Source organism: Typha latifolia, chromosome 2 (genome assembly GCF_019914945.1).
Source record: "Typha latifolia isolate L0001 chromosome 2, TyphaL0001v2, whole genome shotgun sequence".
NCBI lineage: Eukaryota > Viridiplantae > Streptophyta > Magnoliopsida > Poales > Typhaceae > Typha > Typha latifolia.
Window position 1 is genome coordinate 3,653,847 of NC_133087.1, and position 21,675 is coordinate 3,675,521.

General features: G+C 35.8%; 2 protein-coding genes across 3 annotated transcripts; one reads left to right on the forward strand and one right to left on the reverse strand.

The window, feature by feature from the left end:
* Nucleotides 1-693: 693 nt before the first annotated feature.
* On the reverse strand, nucleotides 694-11,290 carry LOC140782778 (uncharacterized). 2 transcript variants are annotated; one of them, XM_073129555.1, is made up of 8 exons: nucleotides 10,911-11,290; nucleotides 9,183-9,234; nucleotides 9,003-9,076; nucleotides 8,323-8,412; nucleotides 3,626-3,772; nucleotides 3,472-3,523; nucleotides 2,182-2,255; nucleotides 694-1,039 (listed from the first exon to the last, which is right to left on the reverse strand). In XM_073129555.1, the coding sequence occupies exons 1-8, from the start codon at nucleotides 11,036-11,038 to the stop codon at nucleotides 916-918; spliced, it is 741 nt and encodes a 246-aa protein (XP_072985656.1). In that variant the 5' UTR covers nucleotides 11,039-11,290; the 3' UTR covers nucleotides 694-915. The 2 variants fall into 2 exon arrangements, with proteins under 2 accessions (XP_072985656.1, XP_072985657.1); XM_073129556.1 differs by having other exon boundaries at nucleotides 3,626-3,766; nucleotides 10,911-11,208.
* Nucleotides 11,291-15,651: 4,361 nt separating this feature from the next.
* LOC140782177 (protein NRT1/ PTR FAMILY 4.6-like) lies at nucleotides 15,652-20,049 on the forward strand. Its single transcript, XM_073128622.1, has 5 exons — nucleotides 15,652-15,736; nucleotides 15,914-16,019; nucleotides 17,035-17,252; nucleotides 18,318-18,752; nucleotides 18,965-20,049. The coding sequence occupies exons 1-5, from the start codon at nucleotides 15,734-15,736 to the stop codon at nucleotides 19,925-19,927; spliced, it is 1,725 nt and encodes a 574-aa protein (XP_072984723.1). The 5' UTR covers nucleotides 15,652-15,733; the 3' UTR covers nucleotides 19,928-20,049.
* The last annotated feature ends 1,626 nt before the right edge of the window (nucleotides 20,050-21,675 follow it).

A 21,675-nucleotide genomic window follows, 5' to 3' on the forward strand; every position in this document is an offset into this window, starting at 1 on the left:
GAATGAGAGGATCCTACTCCTTTCACCTAAATCTGATGTAGGTCGGGTCACCCCTCGATTTTTTGTGGGACCGTAGATTATTACAACCTCCTGTTCAGAAAAAAAAAAAAAAAAAAGATTATTACGACCACTAGCTTATTACGAAGAAAAAAAAAAAGAACACCATTTCATCCTTGTTTATGTTAGAAAAATATTCGTGTTATTTCTTTTATTTATTTTCACAAAAGTTTGTATCAAAAAAATAATAATTCTTTTACCATGTGAAGCACCTCAATTTTAAGAAAAATCCTACTTAACGAAACTTCAGAATAATATTACGTCCTACTTAAGTCAATCATAACTCAATCAGTAGGCTCTCAAGCTTTTGATTGATGGCAATAATAATAATAATAATAATAATAATAAAATCACAGGCAATATTGTGGACTAATTGTGCTTTATAGACCTGTCTGCAAATTTTCCAATACTTTGTTTTCCCCTGAAGATGGTGCTGACTACTTTATCTGTTCTTTGGGAAAAAAAAAAAAGAGTAGCCATATGTACAGCCTACCATAAACTGCTTTGTGGAGCAACTCAAAGAAATGCTTCCTTTACATCTGATTGTATGAGTAACATAATTTGTCAAGCAATAATAACAGCTACTAGGATTCACATATCACATCACTACATTACCAATTCAGCAATCATGCTAAGTAGATGAAAATGTCTTTATTTACTACAAGATTAACATCTTTGTACTGTAATGCTCCTTGAGTTAAGTACAAGCTAAAATAAAATGCAGATACAACTTCCTGTTGAGCGAAATTTACAAACTTATGACATGTAAATCAGTCGGCAATAGATGTTCAAAAAAATGGTCTTAAGAGGTTTAGCAAAGAAGGAACAATAGATAATCTGGCCATAATAGCTCAGGAACTACTTTGAGGGTGATTCTTTATCTTTTCCATTCTTGCCATGAGAGTCCAATAAAACTTCGTACGTTAGATCTTCACATGAGAGCCGAAAAAGTTGAATGGCAATGTAGCCACACGTTGTGATGCTGAAAGCACAAAGAAGGAAAGAACATTAAAACAATAATTTTCCCATGAAAATTTGGGGTTGCATGTGTAATGTGCCTTGAAACTAATCTAAAATGTTCATTTTGATTTGTCATTCAAACATATGCAATGATAAAGGGAAAAAAAAAGTGTTACAACATTGAGATCTGAAATAAAGGCTAGTAACTAATTTATTCACGAGAAAGAACAATGTCAAGGTCAAATTTTAGAACATAGAGAAAATTGGAATAATAAATGACCAATAAAAAATAAGTACTTTATTTGTTCTCTTACTTTCTTACCGCAGAAAAATAGCTATCAAAATAAATGATCATAAAGTGCTCTCTGAATGAAATGAACTTCAAGAACCCTACAAATATTGTTACTTTAGACTTTAGAGAAAGACCTTAAAATGAAAAATGTGTAGGCGAGCATATACTTTACCATGCTTCTCCGTGGCATTTCCATTCAAATAAAACAAACTTGAAGAACTATACATATACTGTTACTTTATGCAATCATTTTTAGGCAGACTAAATATGTATTCACATTTCACTATGCAGCTCTTCTCGGTGCGCTTTGCTACAACCTAATGATCACCAAATAAGCATAATGAATGTGTCCATCAAAGTGATCAAGATATTGCAATTGGTGATGGAAGAAAAGAAGGATCGAGTAGGAAACATCAGTAGTCTTGGTTCTTGTCCCATAAGAAGATTGATAACATCTAGGAAGGATGCTTTTCTACCACTATATAAACAGGAAGATGGTCATTGTAAGATCATAGGCTTCTATTTCGCAAAATGATTGGTCCATTTGAGGTGAGAAGTCCTTTTGGATCTCGTTATTCCATTTGTTATTATCTTGATGTAAGACCAAGTACTTGGCAACTTCTTTTCCGTCACTTGCAACCTTTTTACTGTCACAAAAGGCAGAGCATAAAGTTTCAATTCAACTAAAATTTTGGTACTTCATATTCTTGTACTTTTATAGGTTGGGGAAAAAAGACTAACAACAGAGAACCTTTTTCATATACTAAAGCTGCCATGATGAAAGTCAGAAGAATGAAAAGCTGACAACAAAGAAATTGGTGTGTTATTCACCAATATGCAGTGTATTTTGAGCTCTCATTGAAAAAACATACCCGCCAAAGCAGATCAACAAGCAAATCCAAAAGAAAGCGCCCAACCACGATGACTCCTTGTGAGTGACCCACACCTGTAGTGAAAAAGGATAAAGTAAGCAGGTTTTCTTTCAACCAATATACATATACACATTGCCCAGCTGAAATATTCATAGATCACAGTCCACATGAAGAAACAGCATTTTGAAACCTAATGCAAATGACAGCATTTTGAAACATTATGCAAATGTGGAGAGCCTGCATATTTCCTATACCTGGGAAAGCAATTAGAATAAGAAATATGTTTTCCTTCTAGTGCTTCTTATACTTGTCTTTTGCTTTCTTTCTAGAATCAGGGTCCCAATTTCTACTTCTGTTTCTATAGGTTTTACTTCAAAAACAGAAACGCATCTATCTGGCAGTGAGAACTGCTTTGAATTTTTGGATCCATAAAAACTAATGTGGTAAACTTCAAGAAGGAGAAAATAGAATAAAAAATTTCTGGAAGCAAGGAAGGGAAATGGAAAAGGTGACTGAATTATTGCTAGTCTCCGATATGAGCTTCTGTAGGAGGCGAGAAGGAAGAGAAAAAAAGGAAATGGAAGTGACACCAAAAGAAATCCAAATGCAAGGTGTGTGGGCATGTACAAGAATGAAAATGGTGTTCTCCAGACTTAAATTAAGTATTAATAATTTAATACTTTTTATCTTGCAGCTACATGTTGCAAAGATTTGGAAGGATAAAACTCATACGGAGAAATTACTATCTTAAATTATCCTTCTCCCCCTGAAACCCATCTTTCTAGCCATGAATATGCAACTTGATTTACAACCTCCATGCAAAGCCTCTTAATTTTCCATATTCTGAAAAATACATTGGCAAGTGAAGTACTGGATTACATTTGGATGATTTAGTGTGCCAATTAGTGTAAGTGTGTCCAGTTAAAAACACTAAATGAAAAAAAAGAAGGAACTACAATACGTTCTACTAGCTTTGAGTTCACTTTTAACAGGACAAGAACAATAAGGGGGGATTTGGAAGATACAAAAAATGAAAGTTAAGTCTATTGCCTAGGAATAGATACTGGAAATCATTCATAAACTGCATCTGAATTTATTTTCCTATGAAGAACATGAATACAAGTGCAATGCCCTTTCAGAAAAGAAATTTGCATGGAATGCTTGAGTTCCTGATGCCATAATCCTACTGCTAAATATAGTACTAATACTAAATCCTCCAGTTATCTAGTTAAGAAAAAGAACACATCTGATTGAGAAAAAGAAGTTCAGAAAGAGATAGGTGACTCTTACTGATATAGTAAAAATGTTTATATAAAAGTCGATCAAGGTTGCAACCATCCACCTGAATACATGTTAAAGCAACAGTGAGGTAGATTCCAGATGTACCATACAGTTATATATAAAGAAAAGATAGAAACATCAAAGAGTAAGAATTTATACTTACGGTGTCAACAATTCCCTCCGAAAAGGAGAACCATCAGTAACTAAAGTATAAGTGACAACAGAAGCCAAGAAGAGCCCCAGAACACTGAAGAATATTCTCCAAAATATGACAAAAGAACATTTCTCCTTACGTACATCATTCCTAAAACTTGTTTGGGACATTAATGTTAGACCAGGGATTCAAAAATGTGCAAAACAAGCAGACCAGAATGAAAATAATACCTCAAACAAGGAAAGTTAATATGATATTCACACAATATAAATATCAAGGTATATTTCATACTTCATGTGCTATCATACTTTTCCAGTTTTATGAATTAATAACAAAAAAACTATTACTTTGTCAAACTTTGAGAAACTTATAGCATTTATTCCTCATTATTTGGTAAGATGATTCCTTGGAGATTTACATCTGAATTATGTCCTAATTAAATATCCCCAATAAAATTTAGATCATTCAATACCCCTTTGCTTCAGTTACTATATGAAATACTCAGATCATGTATAAATTATAGTATATGTTGCAGACTTGCAGTTAAAGGTTTAAGACTGCAATAAATGGTACCATTGAATTACAATAAGAACACATAAAACTAGTCACAGAAAGGTCTCCGCTATAAAGATATCCATAAGTCAAAATGTTGCCAATCCTTCAATAAAAACGCATGAGCAATATCACTAATGAACAAAAACTAAAAGCAATAACTGAACTTCTGTAACAAACATTCTGCGGTAAGGCAAAGCTGTCCATTTCCAACCTATGTAGCGCCACTCTATAACATTCCTATTAGAGTTATTGTGTTATATTTCATTTATTTATTCAGATATACGATGAATTGTATAAATAGAGCCAGGGTCCCCTATCAATCTAAAAGAAAACACTTTTCACCAGAATCCTCTCTTCTCTTCAAACTTGTTTTGGGTTTGGATCTATTCTCATTTCATGGTATCAGAGCCATCCGATTTCTAGGATTCTTTCTCAGCCGTTGGATCTCCTTCACCTCCCACCTCCCTTGCTCGTTCTCCCTCCCCTCGGAATCTCTCTCTGGCCGAGACGTCCCGCCAGCTCCACCAAGTCACTGGAAACTCCTCTCTAGCTCGTTGCGCCGTGTCCCAATCAGCATCTCTGCTTTCTCTCCCTTTGCCCAGTCACCAGATTCTCTCCTTGTAGCATCTCGACCCTTGTTGTGCGCCCACACCCGAAAGCTTCATTGCTGTCGCTGGTGAGCTTTTCTCTCACCACCGCGTCACTCCAGTCGTGATGAGCTTATTCACTGGTCGCCATCCCTGAGCTCTCCAATTATCACTGATTGTCAAGCTTTTGAGCTTTTCTACCTCGACTCCTCTTCTCTTTACTACTATACCAAAGAGGTTGAGCCCCATCCTTTCTCTGTCAAGACTCATCTTGTAGTTTTCTGAGGTGCTCACATCCTGTTTGATGAAAAGCCTCATTGAAAATTAAGACTCTGCTCACCAACTATTTGCCAAAAGGTCTTAGAAAATTCTTTGTTCTTTTCAAAATGCCCTCAAGGTGTTTGTCAGATTGACATCTTCTCCAATGATGTCTTATGTCTCGGTTGGTCGTGAGAGTGTCTATGGTTGATTTTTACTCGTCACTCAGAGTGATTAGATCACTTGGGCGTCTTCTATCAAGATTGTTATTTGCGAGTGACGTCTCCTTGGGCACATCGACAGCATCTCTACGGAGTGTGCTCCCCCTCACACAGTCATTCAGACTACCACTATGACCCCTATTGAGTCTAGCATGCCCACAACCATTCAGTCTAAGCTCCTTTCTCCTAAGTATGCTAAGTGGCCTTTGTGTGACATGGAGTTCTTTATCTATTTTATATTATAGGTCGACCGATCATTTCGACCTTAGCTTCAAACATTATCTTCATCCCAGGCTATCTAGGTAGTCCTCAGTCGTCGATTTGTTCAGTCAAGTCTAATGCGCCATTTTCAGCTTCGTCGTGATGCTCAGGAGGCTAAATAGGGTTAGTTATCTATCCAGGACTTCTATGCTCGCATGACTGGCATACGGCGCGAGCTCATATTAATGGAGCCTACTTTCTCTCCCTTGACTCGGCAGCTACTCAGCATCACTGTGACGACAACCGATTGATGGACTTTCTAGCTGCTCTAAGTCCATAGTTTGGGGATCTGACTCATCATCTATTGCATCGCTCCACTCTCTAGAGTATGGACAATGCAGTTGATGAGCTACAGGCTGAAGAGCTTAGGCAGCGTCTTTTGCCCTCTCAACAGGTCACTGCTACACCGCCTTTTGTTGCCATAAAAAGTGTACTCGATGCTACCCCTGCTCCTATACCAATCACACTTAATATTTTGACTGCTGCTTGCGCCACTCATGTATCTGGACAAGACCATCAGTTATTGCATCCTATGTGCGCTCATTGCGGTCGTTCTGGTCATCATGTCGTTTGCTGCTATCGACTTCACTCTAAGCTTGTTCCTCGTTCTAGAAAAGAGGGATCAAGCAAGGACAAGAATAGTCACTTGGCTTCCTTATCCGTTGCCCCGAGCACCGATCTATCTGATCACTCTACTAATCCCACATTCAGCAGTGCACAACTTCTGCAGATTCAGCAGCTCATTCATAAAGCTCTTAGCTTCACTAGTGCCTCCACTTTTGTCTCTGATGTCCTTGGTATGACTAAATTTTATATTTTTTTATTCTAGTGTCTCATATTATATGACTGGTGACTCTTCTATTTTTACTAGCCTCACCTCTACCTCTCTTGCTCTTCTCATGTTCACACAATCGATAGGGCTCATTACCCATCTCTCATATTGGTTGCATTACCCCTACCACATATCCCACGAGTCGCCTTATTTTATCTAATACCTACTTGGATCAGCTTCACCTTTTATCACTTTATCCCAGTGTTTGTCTAGTCACCCCTTTCTCTCCTTTAGACCTATGACATCGACGTCTAGATCATATATCGAGTCAGTATCTTAAGACCTTGTCACGGTCTGAGAGCTTAAGTAGTAGTCATTTTTCTTTGTCTTTTTGTAATGGTTGCATGTTGGCAAAACACCGAGCCATTCATTTTCTTCTTAGTGAGAATATCTCTAATTCCCCTTTTTACCTTGTGCACTTAGATATTTGGGGCCTTGCTCTACTATCTTCGAGTCTTAGTTTTTTTTTCTATTATGTCTATTTTATTAATAATTTCTCTCGTTTCACTGGAGTTTACCTCATACGTCAACGCTCGGAGGTATGTCAAACCTATCGTATTTCTCTTCTATAGTTTGTACTCAGTTTGATTGATCCATTAAAATCTTCCAATCGAATGGGGCTCATGAGTATCTTTCCTTTGAGTTTTGCTCCATTCATACTTCTGACGATACCTTATCTTGGCAGTCATGTCCTTATACCCCTGCTCAGAATGGAGTTACCAAACGAAAGTATCGTCATATTCTTAAGAGTTGAGACCAATCGTGCTCTTTTGTTTGAGGCCTATGTTCCTCACTCTTATTGGGTTAATGCCTTTCTTTTTTGCTCTCTACCTCATTAATCGAACTCCACAACAGTCCTTAAGGTGTGACCCTGTACGAATATCTTTTTGGTAGATCACCATTTTATGATCATCTTCGTGTCTTTGGGTACACTTGCTTTGTTCTTTTTCCTTTTGGTGAACATAACAAGCTATCCCTTAGGATATCATGCCATATTTATTATGACACATCTGCTTATCGTCTTAGAATATCATGTCATATCATTTTTCTAAAAGAGAAACATTTCTTCACCTTCGATGCTTTGGCTCTCTTCGACTTATCCTTTCTAAATCTTTCTAAACCTATTTTATCTTCCGCCCGCTCAAATATTTCTACTTCAACCCCACCATCTGCCCCCCACTGGCTTGATACTTGTCTATCCATGGACACTCCTTTACTATTAGTTCCCTCTGCCCTTCGGACCGCTCTCTTATTGAGTTTCCAGTTCTTCTAGAGGAGTACCCCCCAAAAACCAAAGTGGCATGGCACTGCACGTGCCACTGGCACGGCCATCGTTGTTTTATTTATATATTTAGATATATGTTGATTTATATAAATAAGGCTAAGGTCCCCTATCATTCTAAAGGAAAATATCTTTCACTAGATTCCTCTCTTCTCTTCAAACCTGTTTTGGGTTTGGATCTTTTCTCGTTTCAATTCCATATGTATGTTGTCAGATCATCATCATCATCATCCATAGTTTTAGATGTTTCTTAATGTCTGGAAAATTGCTCTTTCTTCTCAATGAAATGAAGAACCACAATCTAAAATGAACTCAGCAAAGAGAAAATCAGTAGTTGGAAACTTTAATCATTTAGATCACATTACCTAATGTACTTGTGAGTATGAACACCTAGTCAATGTTGATAAACACACCCAATACTCAAAATACTGAATCTTGAATATTTTAGCGGTAGCATCGATAACACTATATCGAGGTACTATACTGATATAAAGTGCACCTTCAAGGGTGGCCCCGATTGAAGTGATTAACTATTAAGAATTTTGTAAACGAAACATAGGAAACAAACAGATGAGCTAGAAGATTAAGGTCATAACATAGAATGAGGCTCAATGAGCTATCATCCATAAAACAATAAATTAGCATCATGATTATAACAAAGATCTTAGCTAAATTTCCTGCAGACAATATGTCATGAGCTGATATTGTACCTTAGGAATAAAAGATCCAGAGGATCTTGTGCAGTACCTTGAAATGAAATTTCAAAGAGTTTCTTGACAATGTAAGCACATGTGGCAATGCTGTAAAGATAAGAAGATTATCAATTCCAACCAAAATAAATAAATAAAGGAACATTAAAATAAGTTCATAAAAGTGATTCAATGAGAAAGGAATAAAGCACATTTAATTGACAATTTAAGAATATCTTAATAAGCATAAATGGTGAACAACTAAAAGAAAGAAACTAACATCCCAACCTGATTAAAAGATAATGTAGCACTAAAGGCACAGAGTTTAGCATATATAATTTTTCTAGGAAAGCAGTTATGTGCAAATACATAGAATTTCTAGACCTACATCTAGGAGTAAAGTTAATAATTTGTGTCCTTTAGGTACATTCAAAATATAAAGTTGAATAAGCTTATAATAGGTAAGTAAAAGTAGAACAATGAAGGAGAATAAAGCTACTTGGAGATCAAGGACCAGGAGGTACAAGCAAACAACCAACAGATGGACTATAATGGAACCAGTCCTGACAGTGGATACATGGAAGGGAAGGCTTAAAGAGCATCCAAATAAGATGAATGAAATTTGATAAGAAAGTGCAGGTTGGTTCCTGCTGATAGATATATGAGGTACAGATACATACATAAATGTAAGATGAGCATACCTGCCAAAACATACTAATGATATTATCCAAAATACTGAATGAATCCAGCTTGACTCTTTGTAGACAACCCAAACCTAAAATTGGACACACACAGCGCAACGTTATATATGTATTTTGCAAATCAAACTATTATGAAAATTGATGAATACAAGTGCTTCAAATATAAGTTTCCAGACATACAGATATTGCCACCACATTAACATAGAAGTCAGCCAAAGTTGCAGCCATCCACCTACACAAGTTTGTGGACTACGAATATTAGTACAGATGTTAAAACACCTTTCAGAGTCAAAAATACAAATAACAGCACCTTTATAGTGGATAAAATTCTTCAAGAAAAAAAAAATTAGCTTGCATGCACACATGTAAGCAAGTTAAGTATAAACTGAATCTTCATGATAATCTTGAAAGAGGTGATACTTCCACGATCTAATGACACCCAAACATAGGTTCATAATAAGTTAATAACTGATTCTTAAAATGAATAAGTTGCAGAAATTAATGGGCTAACATGACGACCATGCCTATTTCAACTTAGATATCCATAGTGGAACTATTGATGTACATTTATCAGTGGGCAATCCAGATAAAACCCTTGGCACATTGAGCATGTGAATCTTCTTTATGTACTAACTATTGTGGACTTTTTTTATTAGCACCGGTTATGGTTGACACACTTGTTATTAACTAATGTACTGATAATTATTGTCATTCTTGATATAGAACAAATCACAAAGATACACAAAGAATTATTAAATCATTTGCTAGATTTAAATTCCAAATGATAAACCAAGAAGTAGAGAAACCAGATTATTAGATTCTCTTCTTTTACAAAGAAATCCACATTTAATAAACTTGGACAATAACTTGGCAAGGAAAGTACATAAAGGATATGATGAAGTTCGAGATGGTTTCCACACTTATGTGCGATGTTGGAAGAAATATCCAAGTCTCCGAATGTGCGACGACACATCAAACAATGGTTATGATGCAACTGTTTCATTTATGTTGATCAATTCAATCCTTCTCGGATCTGAATTGGATCGATTGAGACCTAGAATGATGTAATAGGTTTTATTTCATTGTTGGGTCAAGTTAGTTTTCTTTAAGACTTGATTTCGGTTTAGTTTGAGTCTATTAAAATTGTATTAGGTTTAATTGTGGTTGATTTGTAATAAGACATATAAGTCAAGTGTAAACTAGTCATACTAGGAATTACAATTCCTATTTAAGGAAATCAAACCCTACTTGTTCAGGAGATTATTATTGATCTTGAAATCAAACCCTCGAATGAATCCGGGTTATCTCTTTTCCTGATCTTCTTACTCTTCGCTGCTTTTGAGGTTCAGCGCTATACGAATGCACCACTACTGTAGCAAGTACCGCTGATATTGTACCATGTACCCCTGGTACTGTAGAAGCATACTGTCGGGTGTAGATCTCAAGATACCGAAAACCTACCAAGTGTTCAATGGTGGATTTTGAAATGGATCTTAAGGAATTAATCAAAAAAAGATAGTGCTTACGACCTGGTAACTATTCTGACTTCTTTGGAATATTGCTAGTTACTCTCCTACTATCTTTTTTTTATTGCTTAATTTTGTTTTCCTTCTATCTCTACATCTTATAATTTGCATCTCAGATAGTGTAGGACACCTTCTGTATATCACAGTTTCATTGCATGTTTATTTGAGTGTGCATTTGATTCTTACGCATTAGCCCCGACTCCTAGGGCATCGTACATCAGGATAACCTTAGTTGTATCGAGACATATCATAGCTATAAGTTTCCCCCTCTCTACCCTCAACTAAATTACTAAATTGAGCACGAAAAGAAACTAAGTAATCAATCTTTACCCCCATTTCATGTTAGACATTAAAACCCACACCGATCTGAAGAGAAACTTACGGTGTAAACAGTTCGCGTCGGAAGGGAGATCCATCGGTGACGAGAGTGTAAATTAGGGTTGCCAGCATCAAGCAACCCAAGGCAGTGAATACTATTTTGTACGCCATTATAGAAGTGGATGCCGCCATAATAACTCAAAAGATTTCCGATCTCTTGTACGAAAGTACTTATCATCGCATCCCCAAAGAAGAATTAAACAAAAATGAGGTCGAACACCTTACACGTCACATCGAAGTGGGGGAAGAACACTAGTGGTACCAGAGTCGAACACGTTATGCGCGTCCAAAATTCCTCGCTTATGACTCCGAATCCCTTAGCCATAGAACTAACGGTGCGGGAATAATAACACGTTGACGAGATCTCCATTCTAGATTTCTCGTAAAGCAAAACTAGGATCGAGTTCTTGATTTGTCCACGAGACAGAGATATAACTGAAGTCGGCAAGCAGTGGTGTATCGTCGACTTGTATGTATTCGGCGCTTCTACGCTAGTCGTTGCCGACTTCATTATAATCTTTTTGAAATTTTTTTAGAGGATACTGACCAATTAGTTGATAAATTAATATATAAGATGTTTTCTTATTAGCTGATGAGTAAGCTATAATTTAAGTATTTTCTTATTGTTTAACCGATTCTTCATGTGGTCTTAATATTTTAATTACAAATCAATTAAAAAGGGTTATAGAATTATTAATGAGATAACAAAGATAACGAATATTAAAATATAAAATATAAAAAATTATTATTTTTTAATAGTTTAAGTTTTTGGAGTAATTTGTTAGTTAACTTAGTATCAAAGTTAAAAGTTACCGGTTCAAATTTTGTCGTGCCTATCTTTGCTTTAAATTATAAAACTTCACTTATTCAAATTAAATCCATTTTTTTAGCCGACCAAATCAAACTAGAAGTGAGGAGAAATGTTAGAATATAAAATATAAAAAGACACTTCTTCTTTAAAAGCTTAAAATGATATGTTTGTTAGTTAATTTATTTATAGTAGGTAGTTAAGCTACAGAGGATATATAAAATAGTCACGAGCTTCATACGGACTTATGAATCACTAATTATTCCTCCTATGGTCATTGTGAAATAATCTAAACTTATCAAACATAGTGGTGTACAGCCATAGAATGATCTTTAATTAGTCCAACTAATAGCTATTACGTCTTGTTGTTTTGAAGTCAACCACTAGCATTTAATTAAGTGTTATGACCTTCATGTAGGATATGACAACCTTTTCTTAATGCAAATTTTATTTTAAACAGTTGTTTGTATCTTGCCTAGATTTGTCTTTCATGAAGAATAATAATATAGTAAAAGAATTATTAATATCTCAAATGATGGTCTACCACTCCTCTAGATATTTAGAAACACAATTATTATCATCAGAATTAAAATTAATATTTACTTTTACCTAGACAGTTTTAGTTTATTATATTTTTGTGACCCTTCAACTATAATTTACGGTGTTAACAGAAAATACCATATAAATATTTTACCTCAAATTTTATAGCTTTCCTTCCTCAAAATAAGAGTAAAATAATGCCTAGGGTGTTTGAAGGAGTCATGGGAGGGTCCAAATTATAACTTTCTCTTCTTATTAGTCATAGTTTATTAATATTAATTCCTTTACGGCAATGCCCAGTTCTATTAGTTCACACATAAGAGTAAGACGAAGGACAGATAGACAGCTGACATAATTAGACCACCCCTTAAAATCCATATTAATTTCTCCAATACTTGAAGAGATATAGTCATAGTATGATTAGGTAGTGATGTCAATACAACACCAAAGAAAGAAAGAAAGAGAAAAAATAAAACTATTCTATGTAAAAGAGTGTTGACAGAAACTTTTATTTATTTATTTATTCAGGTAACGTTGCATTCAGATAGGCTTAAAAAAGCTTGCAAGTTGCAAGTTATCAGATAGAAAAAAGGCTTCATGGACTTGGAGAACCAATGAGCAGCAGCAGATCATCGACACCCTTGATCGCAGGAAATTAAATGGATTACTCCTCGAGTGCATGCAGATTAAGTCCTCCTGCTTGGAGAAGTGTAGGAGAAAAGAAATAGAAGATACCAACAGTTTCCATTTGGTTTCTTTTAGTCCTGGTGTTGAATGGTATTGGATTTCTTCCCCATGGATGGGATCGAAGTCAAGGTCGTAGATTAGCTAATCACGTCACCTAAAGTTGATCTACTCACGACAACACACAGAGTTGACTTACGACTCTGAACGCCTCCCATGAAAGAGACTTTGAGGATGAAGAGAAGATAAGACATCTTGGGATTCCAATCGTGTTATTGTATTTGGAAGTAGCTGGATATGATGAACTTTGGATAGTACTAAGCATCTAATGAAATGGTTAAAAAATATAAAGTTTTTTTTTCACACCATAATTGTCATTGAAAATATTTGAAATGAAATTATTGTTATTGTAACTGCTTTCTTCAAATGGCTCCATAATTATTAATTATTACAGTTAGTTTTTGATAAAAAAAAATATATATTTATTGAGCACTTCCTAATGGATAAGTTGCAAAAATATATATTTTGTTTTCTTGTGATATAATATCGGATAATATTAAATAGTATTTTATTAATCTACGTTTCAACTCTAATTGTGAGTAGTAAGATTAAGCTGTAAAATGATAATTAAAAGAGCTTAATAAAAAATTATAATACTCATTAATGGTTAGCATGTGAACCTTATTTACTTTCAATTTTAATATTTTTATTTGAGAAACTTTGCGTAGAATTTTCAAGTAGAAAGCCATGTGATGTGCCACATGAATACAAGTTTGAATAGTTTTGCAAGAATATTCCAGTGGCTTTATATAAATAAATGAAAGAGTAGACTAAACCAAAGATGAAATTATTTTTTTATGGAGTTGCTAACCACCTTGCTTTCTTTACATCTAGTATATTCTGCAGTGTTTTAATATTTACTTACCTACCATTTTTTTGGGAGAAAGAAACCATTTGGTGTTTGATGGCATCATTATTTAATTGTTGTATTCTTGCATTATCTATTATTAAGTTAATTTCAATTTTAAACTGCATGAAGAAAATATTATAATCTAACTGGAATAATTTAATCCTAATAAAGCAATCCCAAAGTTACTAGATTCATGTGAGCACATGTTGCTTTGTTAGGATGCGTAGCATCATAGATGGTATGATATTATTATTATTATATATATATGCCTTAAAATACTTAGCTTTCACATAAATATTCTTAAACTATTTTTTTATATGTATCAAATACCCTCTCTCGACCTAACTACATATTAAAATTTCACGATAAAATGGAAAAAGTGAATATATTTTATTTTCAGTTAAGAGTAAAATAAGCAAAATACTAAATTTAAGGGTTCGATCTCCCCATAAGTATTAAAGGTGATATTTAATAGTTTTTTTAGAAGAACGAATGAGCATGCTTTGAGTCTGTTCTTAATAGTTTTTTAAGATGATTGATTCGATTGTCTAATTTATATATCGAAAGGTATTTATCTTACTTATAATTAGTCTACGAGCTAAAAGTATATATGCATGTAAAAAAGAATTCTTATAGATGCTATTACTACTACTACTACTACTACTACTATTATTATTATTCTGTCATGATTTAATAAGCATGATCACATAAATTGCTATTGCTGATCCAGGGGAGAAGACTTTTTTTTTCACTGGACAACATTGGAGAATCTCAATTTGGATATTACTTTTGAATTTTGAACAAGTTAAACAGTGCTGGCTTTGAATACACCTTGCACACTTCTTAACTACAAAAACTAAGCATCTGATCTTATGGACAAGCTTAAAAGTTCTTTATTCTCCACTGTTTATTTCTAACTTTCAAGCTTCCCAGGTTTGCATACGCTACTAGATATATACTTGATAATAGTTGTTTTCCACTTATATGCTACAGATAATACTCGTTTGTGATAGATCTTGATTCTTTATTGTAGGTTAAATTATAAATTTGCCCTCTGTAGTGCAAATACATTACCCTATCACACCCATGAAGAATAAAGGTACTCATACAGAGGCACAGAGATTGTAAATCTCTTATAGTTATGGGTTAGATTATATGCTTTTATTCTTGTATATAAGAGGCATTAAGTCACTTGAAATGCAACTTAGCCTGTGTTTGAAAAGGACAAAGGAAATTGTGGAGTGAGCAGATTGTATGCGATGCAGATTGCCGGGAAATTTGTACATTCAATTAGTTAGCAGTCAATCACAGGCTGCCAAGGAAAGCCTAGTAACATACAAATGGGAGTATGAAAGATTCATGAAGAGAACCACACAAACTTACATGTGTATGAACATGTCTAAGGCTAAATGAATACCTCATGGAATAACTTTATTCCTATTATACTTTTATCGATACTCCAAAGATATAGAATATCTTCCCTTATCTGTTGCAAAAGCAAACCAAAAGATTTACCCACCGACCATGCTATAAAAGGGATATATGGAGCTTCCATTTATTTCCTCCCATAAGATATAGTCAATTAAGCCATGGAATAGTATATCTATCATACCTTAACTCCCCTTTTATGGGCCATATCTTATTAGCTTCCCTTCTGTGTAAAATTTCAATCATATCAGGCATACTAAAATTAATTAGTGTCTATATATATATATATATATATATATATATATATATATATATATATGAGTTGAAGTCTTTTTCAACGAGGACATATAGAGCTAGGCTGGTTCTAACTCCACTCCTTTAAATAACGGTGCTTCTTTGCATCTCTACATCTTCTAAGATAGAGGTTTCAAGAATAGTTGCAGGAGAAGCAGTAGAAATGGTGTGTTGATTTCTTATTCTTCTTCTTCCCTCTTTGGGGTTTAATTAACTCTCTCTCTCTCTCTCTCTCTCTCTCTCTCTCTCTCTCTCTATCCTGCTTTAATTTGTTTAATCCTTTCAGGTGGGTTCTAATTGTTTTCTTTTTTATAATTTTGTTTTGGTTTGATGTCAATGGTAGGAGGATGGGCATGAAGAGGAGAGATGGGTGGGTTATGTGGATTGGAGGAATAGGGCAGCCTTGAGAGGCAAACATGGAGGCATGCTTGCTGCCTCCTTTGTTCTGGGTACTCTTCTTCTACACTCTTCAAGATTCTAATCTCAAGATGGGTAAAAAGATATATATTGAAAACAAAAATAATTGATCATCTCCTTCTTCTCTTGCTTGCTGGGTCTCAGACCAATCTCTCTCTGCATACTCTTCTTGCTTCTTCTACTCCTTTCTCTCAGCTAGATTCTCCAAAAAAATTCAAGTTTTATCCTCTCTTCTACCTTGATGAGGCTTCTAAGAACTCCTACATCTCTCCTTTCATGGAATTAAGAAGGATTCTTTCTCTTTCGTTTTTACTTTTTTGGTATATAGCCGCCAATTTGACCAGGTATATTTGCAAAAGAGAACCTCTTAATTCATATGCAAGGAATGTTCTCACTATTTCTACTATGTTAACTCAAATAATTTTTCTTGCAAAGTTGGTCTTCAAAAATAGGACAAATTACAGTTTACCCTTGTGTAGTTTAACTCAATTTTAGCTTATCTCTTTGTAATTCAAACTTAAATACTTAAGTTCATGGTCCAACATCAAGTTACAACTGTTAGATTCTTTTTTTTATTTAAAAGTAAATATATTTTACTAGCACCATTATTTTTCACCATAAATAAATAATAAAATAACTAAACTATTCTCACTATTTTTAGATAAGATAATCTTTCTATAGTGGTAATTAAGGACGTCCCAAATGGTTGGCTAGAAATTAATACTTAGTTTGAACCATAGGGATTAAATGCTTAAATTTCCCTTGTTCTGCAAGTAGGCTAAAGTATGAAGCAAAAGAAAACAAATCCAGATGGAACTTTAATCTGCCAATACAAAAAATAAGTGCGATCTCCCCCCTCTTGTTATGATAATATAATACATTCTTCTTTGATCAAATTTAATAATCCACGAATATATATATATATATATATATATATATATATATATATATATATATATATATATATATATATATATAATATGTGACTGTGTCTATTTTGCTACAAATCAATTCACTGATTAATATAAAAATATTGATTTCAATCAGTGGTGGAGATTATGGAGAACTTGGCATTCTTAGCCAATGCGAGCAACTTAGTGATTTACTTGATGGGCTTTATGCACTTCTCGCCGTCTCACTCTGCTACCACCGTCACCAACTTCATGGGCACAGCCTTCCTCCTCGGCCTGCTTGGTGGCTTTCTCTCGGATGCCTTCTTCACCACCTTTGTTATCTATCTCATAAGTGCTTTCATCGAATTCTCTGTAAGTATCCAATAAAATGCCTTTTTAAATAGTAGATAACATTATCCAGAGTCCTTGTCTCCAGATAAATTGCCAATTTTAAGATGGGCAGTAAGAAAACCGTTATGGATGGATCCGAAGATTCTGGGCAGATTAAGAGGAGTTAAGCATGGGCTCATGTGGCCATTGGAATCTAACATCTCATGATCCTAAAATTGAATGCTGCGGGGCCCAGCAATTCTGGTTGGAATTTGTACTAATTTGCTAACCTTGGCCAAGGGGAATAGGCCTAGTGGCGTAATGAATGGCATTGCCTAAAGGCTAAAGCTAGCTCGCCCCCCACCTAGGAAAAGACAACTCCAGCAACAGTAACCACGCGGAGGAGGAGATTGGAATAGCATCTTTTCCTTCTGAGACTTTCGATTGTATTTATGTTAGCTTGTCTCCGATAGACTCGTCTATATGTGACAAAGGGTTGGGAAATTGGGTGATTCATTACGTCAAACACATGAGCTGCATTAATGGGATAGTAGCCAATATAAAAGAAAACGTTAGAGTAGCTTTTTAGCTTATGACCATCAATTGTTTTTATAGGGAAACGTTCAGATAGCATCTCATATTTTTATACTAACACCATACGTCTCTATATACCTGTGACCCTGTGACCCACCCTCATTTTTTTTTTTGCTTATAATTTTTATGCAACACCCCTAACTAACTCAATCCATTCATTCTCAAAGAAAATAACATTAATCAAGAAATATTTTGTTAGAATACTAGAAATAATCTTTAAAATACATGAATAACCAATACCAAAAATAGAATACTAGAAAACTTTAATGAAGAATATTTTTGTTTTTGTTTTCAAAAGTCTCACTTTTTGGAGGACATGCAAATATCATCGCACAGTTTTTTTTTTCTTTTTTTTTTTTACATTTCAAACTACTTATATCGCAGGATTATTCTTTAGATCTTTTGAATAAGGATATCTCTGATATTTCCGCATTTTTTTAAGATAATATAATTGATTTTTAATAAAAGAAAAAGTTACTAATATCCTGTCATGATCTTGATATATATATATAGGGATTGGTGATCCTCACAATACAAGCAAAGTCTTCATCCCTCAAGCCTCCCTCATGCAATCCTCCACAAGCGCCATGCGAGGAAGTCTCTGGCGGGAAGGCGGCGATGCTCTTCTGCGGCCTCTACCTCACGGCCCTCGGAGTTGGCGGCATAAAGGGCTCGCTGCCGGCTCACGGCGCGGAGCAGTTCGACGATAGCACCGTGCGCGGCCGCAAGGCCCGGTCCACCTTCTTTAACTACTTTGTTTTCTGCCTGTCGTGCGGCGCCCTCATCGCCGTGACCTTTGTGGTGTGGGTGGAGGACAACAAGGGATGGGAATGGGGGTTTGGGATATCCACCATTGCTATACTGCTCTCCATTCCGGTCTTCCTCTCCGGCTCTCGGATTTATAGGAATAAGATTCCGACTGGGAGTCCTCTAACTATCATAGCCAAGGTATGAACCCTGACAGTTGACTCAATTAATCATTAGTAGTACTCGTTCTTACTCGCTCTAATTATTTCTTGAAATTTTATAAATTAAACCTTACCGATATTTAATCATTTAACTCCTATATCTTGCTTTAAAGACTCGTATTAAATTTAACTTTAATAGCAACCTACAAAAATAGTGAATATTTTATTATTTTGAGCTTTTAATCGCCACAGGTCTTACTCGCCACAGCATTTAGCTGCCGCGGATCATCTCAGGCTCCGACCAACGCCATCATCGACCGTGCTCCAAGCCCAACAGCGAAACCAAGCGAATCCAACAAAGAATCCAACACCCAGACCAACAACTCCTTGTCTCAAGACCTAAAGTTCCTAAACAGAGCAGTGCAACCTCAAGCCACCTACGACTGCCTCGCGTGCACAGTACGAGAGGTCGAGGATGTCAAGATAGTCCTCAAGATTCTCCCCATCTTCGTCTCCACCATCATGCTCAACTGCTGCCTCGCCCAGCTCTCCACCTTCTCCGTCGAGCAAGCCGCCACCATGGACACCCGCGTCGGCCACCTCGCCGTCCCCCCGGCCTCCCTCCCCGTCTTCCCCGTCACATTCATCATCATCCTCGCCCCCCTCTACGACCACGTCATCATCCCCTTCGCACGCCGGGCCACCAAGACCGAAACGGGCATCTCCCACCTCCAACGGATCGGCGCCGGCCTAGTCCTCTCCATCATCGCCATGGCAGTCGCGGCTCTCGTCGAGGTGAAGAGGAAGAACGTGGCTAAAAGAGAGGGGCTAGTGGATTCCACCGTGCCGCTTCCCATCAGCTTCTTCTGGATCGCGCTGCAGTACTTGTTCTTGGGGTCGGCGGACCTGTTCACGCTGGCCGGGTTGCTGGAGTTCTTCTTCAGCGAAGCGCCGGCGATGATGCGGTCGATGGCGACGTCGCTGTCGTGGGCGTCGCTGGCGATGGGGTACTACCTCAGCTCGGTGCTCGTTTCGATCGTCAACAGCGCAACGGGGAAGGGAGAGCATAAGGCGTGGCTGTCCGGGAGCAACTTGAACCATTACCAGCTGGAGAGGTTCTATTGGTTGATGTGCGTGCTCAGCGTGGTCAACTTCGGGTTCTACTTGTTCTGGGCGATTAGATATAGGTATAGAAGGGTAGGGCTCAAAGGCTAGTATATATACTCTTGTTTTTATGTATGTCAGCAAATTGGAGAAGGGATTTGGTATAACATCTACATGTTGATGCATTTTACAAACAAAAAGAAAATAAAAGATTTTTAACCATGTTATATAAATTTGTTCTCCTTTTCGAAATTCAGCATAGTTAGATTTAGCTAATTAAATAAAATTTTAAAGGCTTTAACTAAACCATATAACCAAATAAGATAATTAGACTCAATCCATTGAGCTCAATCTCCCTTTGATGTGATTCAATTTGGTATTCACAACTTTTTTAGATTCGAAATCTATCTGTGGCGGAAAGATAAGAAAGACTAGTTTAGTTAAATTTATTTTAGACTTTTTAATTTAATCTCTATAAATATGGCCTTATGGCTTATATCTTAGATATGCTTAGAATGAAAGATTAATTGGCTTTTGTCCTAGCATTTCTCTCAACTAAGTAGTCGACCTCTACATCTCCCTCCTCCTCCTTTACTAGCCAGCGCCACCTCTTTCATTAGCACGGCCTTGTCTAGTTTTTAATCTTCCTCTTTCGTTGATCCCCTTAGTTTCATAGGGCAGGCTTACTTCTCCCCCTTAGTCTTCCTATCTTAATTGTCTCTATCTCTCGTATGATTTTTTACCATAGTTGTAGGCTAATCATAGACTTTAACCATCTATCGCATCCGCATCTACAAACCACTACCATCATCATCGATTGTCGAGCCACCTCCATCAACTACTTGGCCTCTACTCTATCATCACCTCGATCATATACCTAGAAATCTATGCTTCCACTCAAAAGTCCTAAATCTATGCAGATCTGAATATCAACCGCTACGAATTGGATAAAATTGGTTCGTAACAACATTCGTCGAATTTTTACATAACTGTCATTAAAAACTTTTAATATATCAAAACTTCTAACGTATTTTCATAATATTATTATTGCCACCGAAATTATTAAACTCTTTTAGTAATCATTCTACAGTTAAATCTTACTATTCATCATCAGAATTGATTGTAGATTAATAAAATACCATTTTGTTAACTGCTTAAAAAGAAACAAAGATTATATAATATTATCCGATATCATATCCCAAGAAAACAGAATTTATTTGTGTGCAAGAAAAAAATTTAGTGATAAGTATTCTACGCACAAAATATCAAGAAAGAAAGGTATTCTAATCACTTGAATGTATTTGTTTTTTAATGACTATACATTAGGAAATATTTTACGGATATTAAAATTAACTATAATGATAATTCTAAAAGATACATCATTGAAACTTATGGCATTTGAAGAATGCAGTGACAACAATAATATTTAAAAGAAATTCAATGACAATTCTGTACCAAAAGATATCTTTATATATATTTTTAATCATTTCATTAGATGCTTAGTAATCCAATGTTCATCAAATCCAAGCTACTTCCAAATTTCCAAGTAAACTGTTCTTCTGTTTATCCAAGCGTTGACAATTATGGCATTGGTTTAATCATTTCATTAGATCGAAGTCTCTTTAATGCGAAGCGTCCGGAGTTGTAAGTCAACTTTGGGTTGTCGTGTTTAGCTAATCTACGGCCTTGGCTTCGTTACCATCCATGGGGAAGAAATGCAACAGCATCAATTTTTCAACACAAGGAATGATAGAAATCAAATGGAAACTTTTTAGTATCTTTTAATTCTTTTCTCCTGCACTTATCCAAGCAGGAGGACTTAATTTGCATGTATGTACTCGAGGAGTAATTAATTTAAT

Coding starts and splice junctions, on each gene's coding strand:
- LOC140782177 (XM_073128622.1), top strand. Junction 17,253..18,317: donor GTGCTTTCATCGAATTCTCT/GTAAGTATCCAA, acceptor ATATATATATAG/GGATTGGTGATCCTCACAAT. Junction 18,753..18,964: donor CTCTAACTATCATAGCCAAG/GTATGAACCCTG, acceptor TAATCGCCACAG/GTCTTACTCGCCACAGCATT.
- LOC140782778 (XM_073129555.1), bottom strand. CDS start 11,038: ATGGCGGCATCCACTTCTATAATGGCGTACAAAATAGTATTCACTGCC. Junction 8,413..9,002: donor TCATTAGTATGTTTTGGCAG/GTATGCTCATCT, acceptor TTATCTTTACAG/CATTGCCACATGTGCTTACA. Junction 3,524..3,625: donor CGGAGGGAATTGTTGACACC/GTAAGTATAAAT, acceptor ACATGTATTCAG/GTGGATGGTTGCAACCTTGA.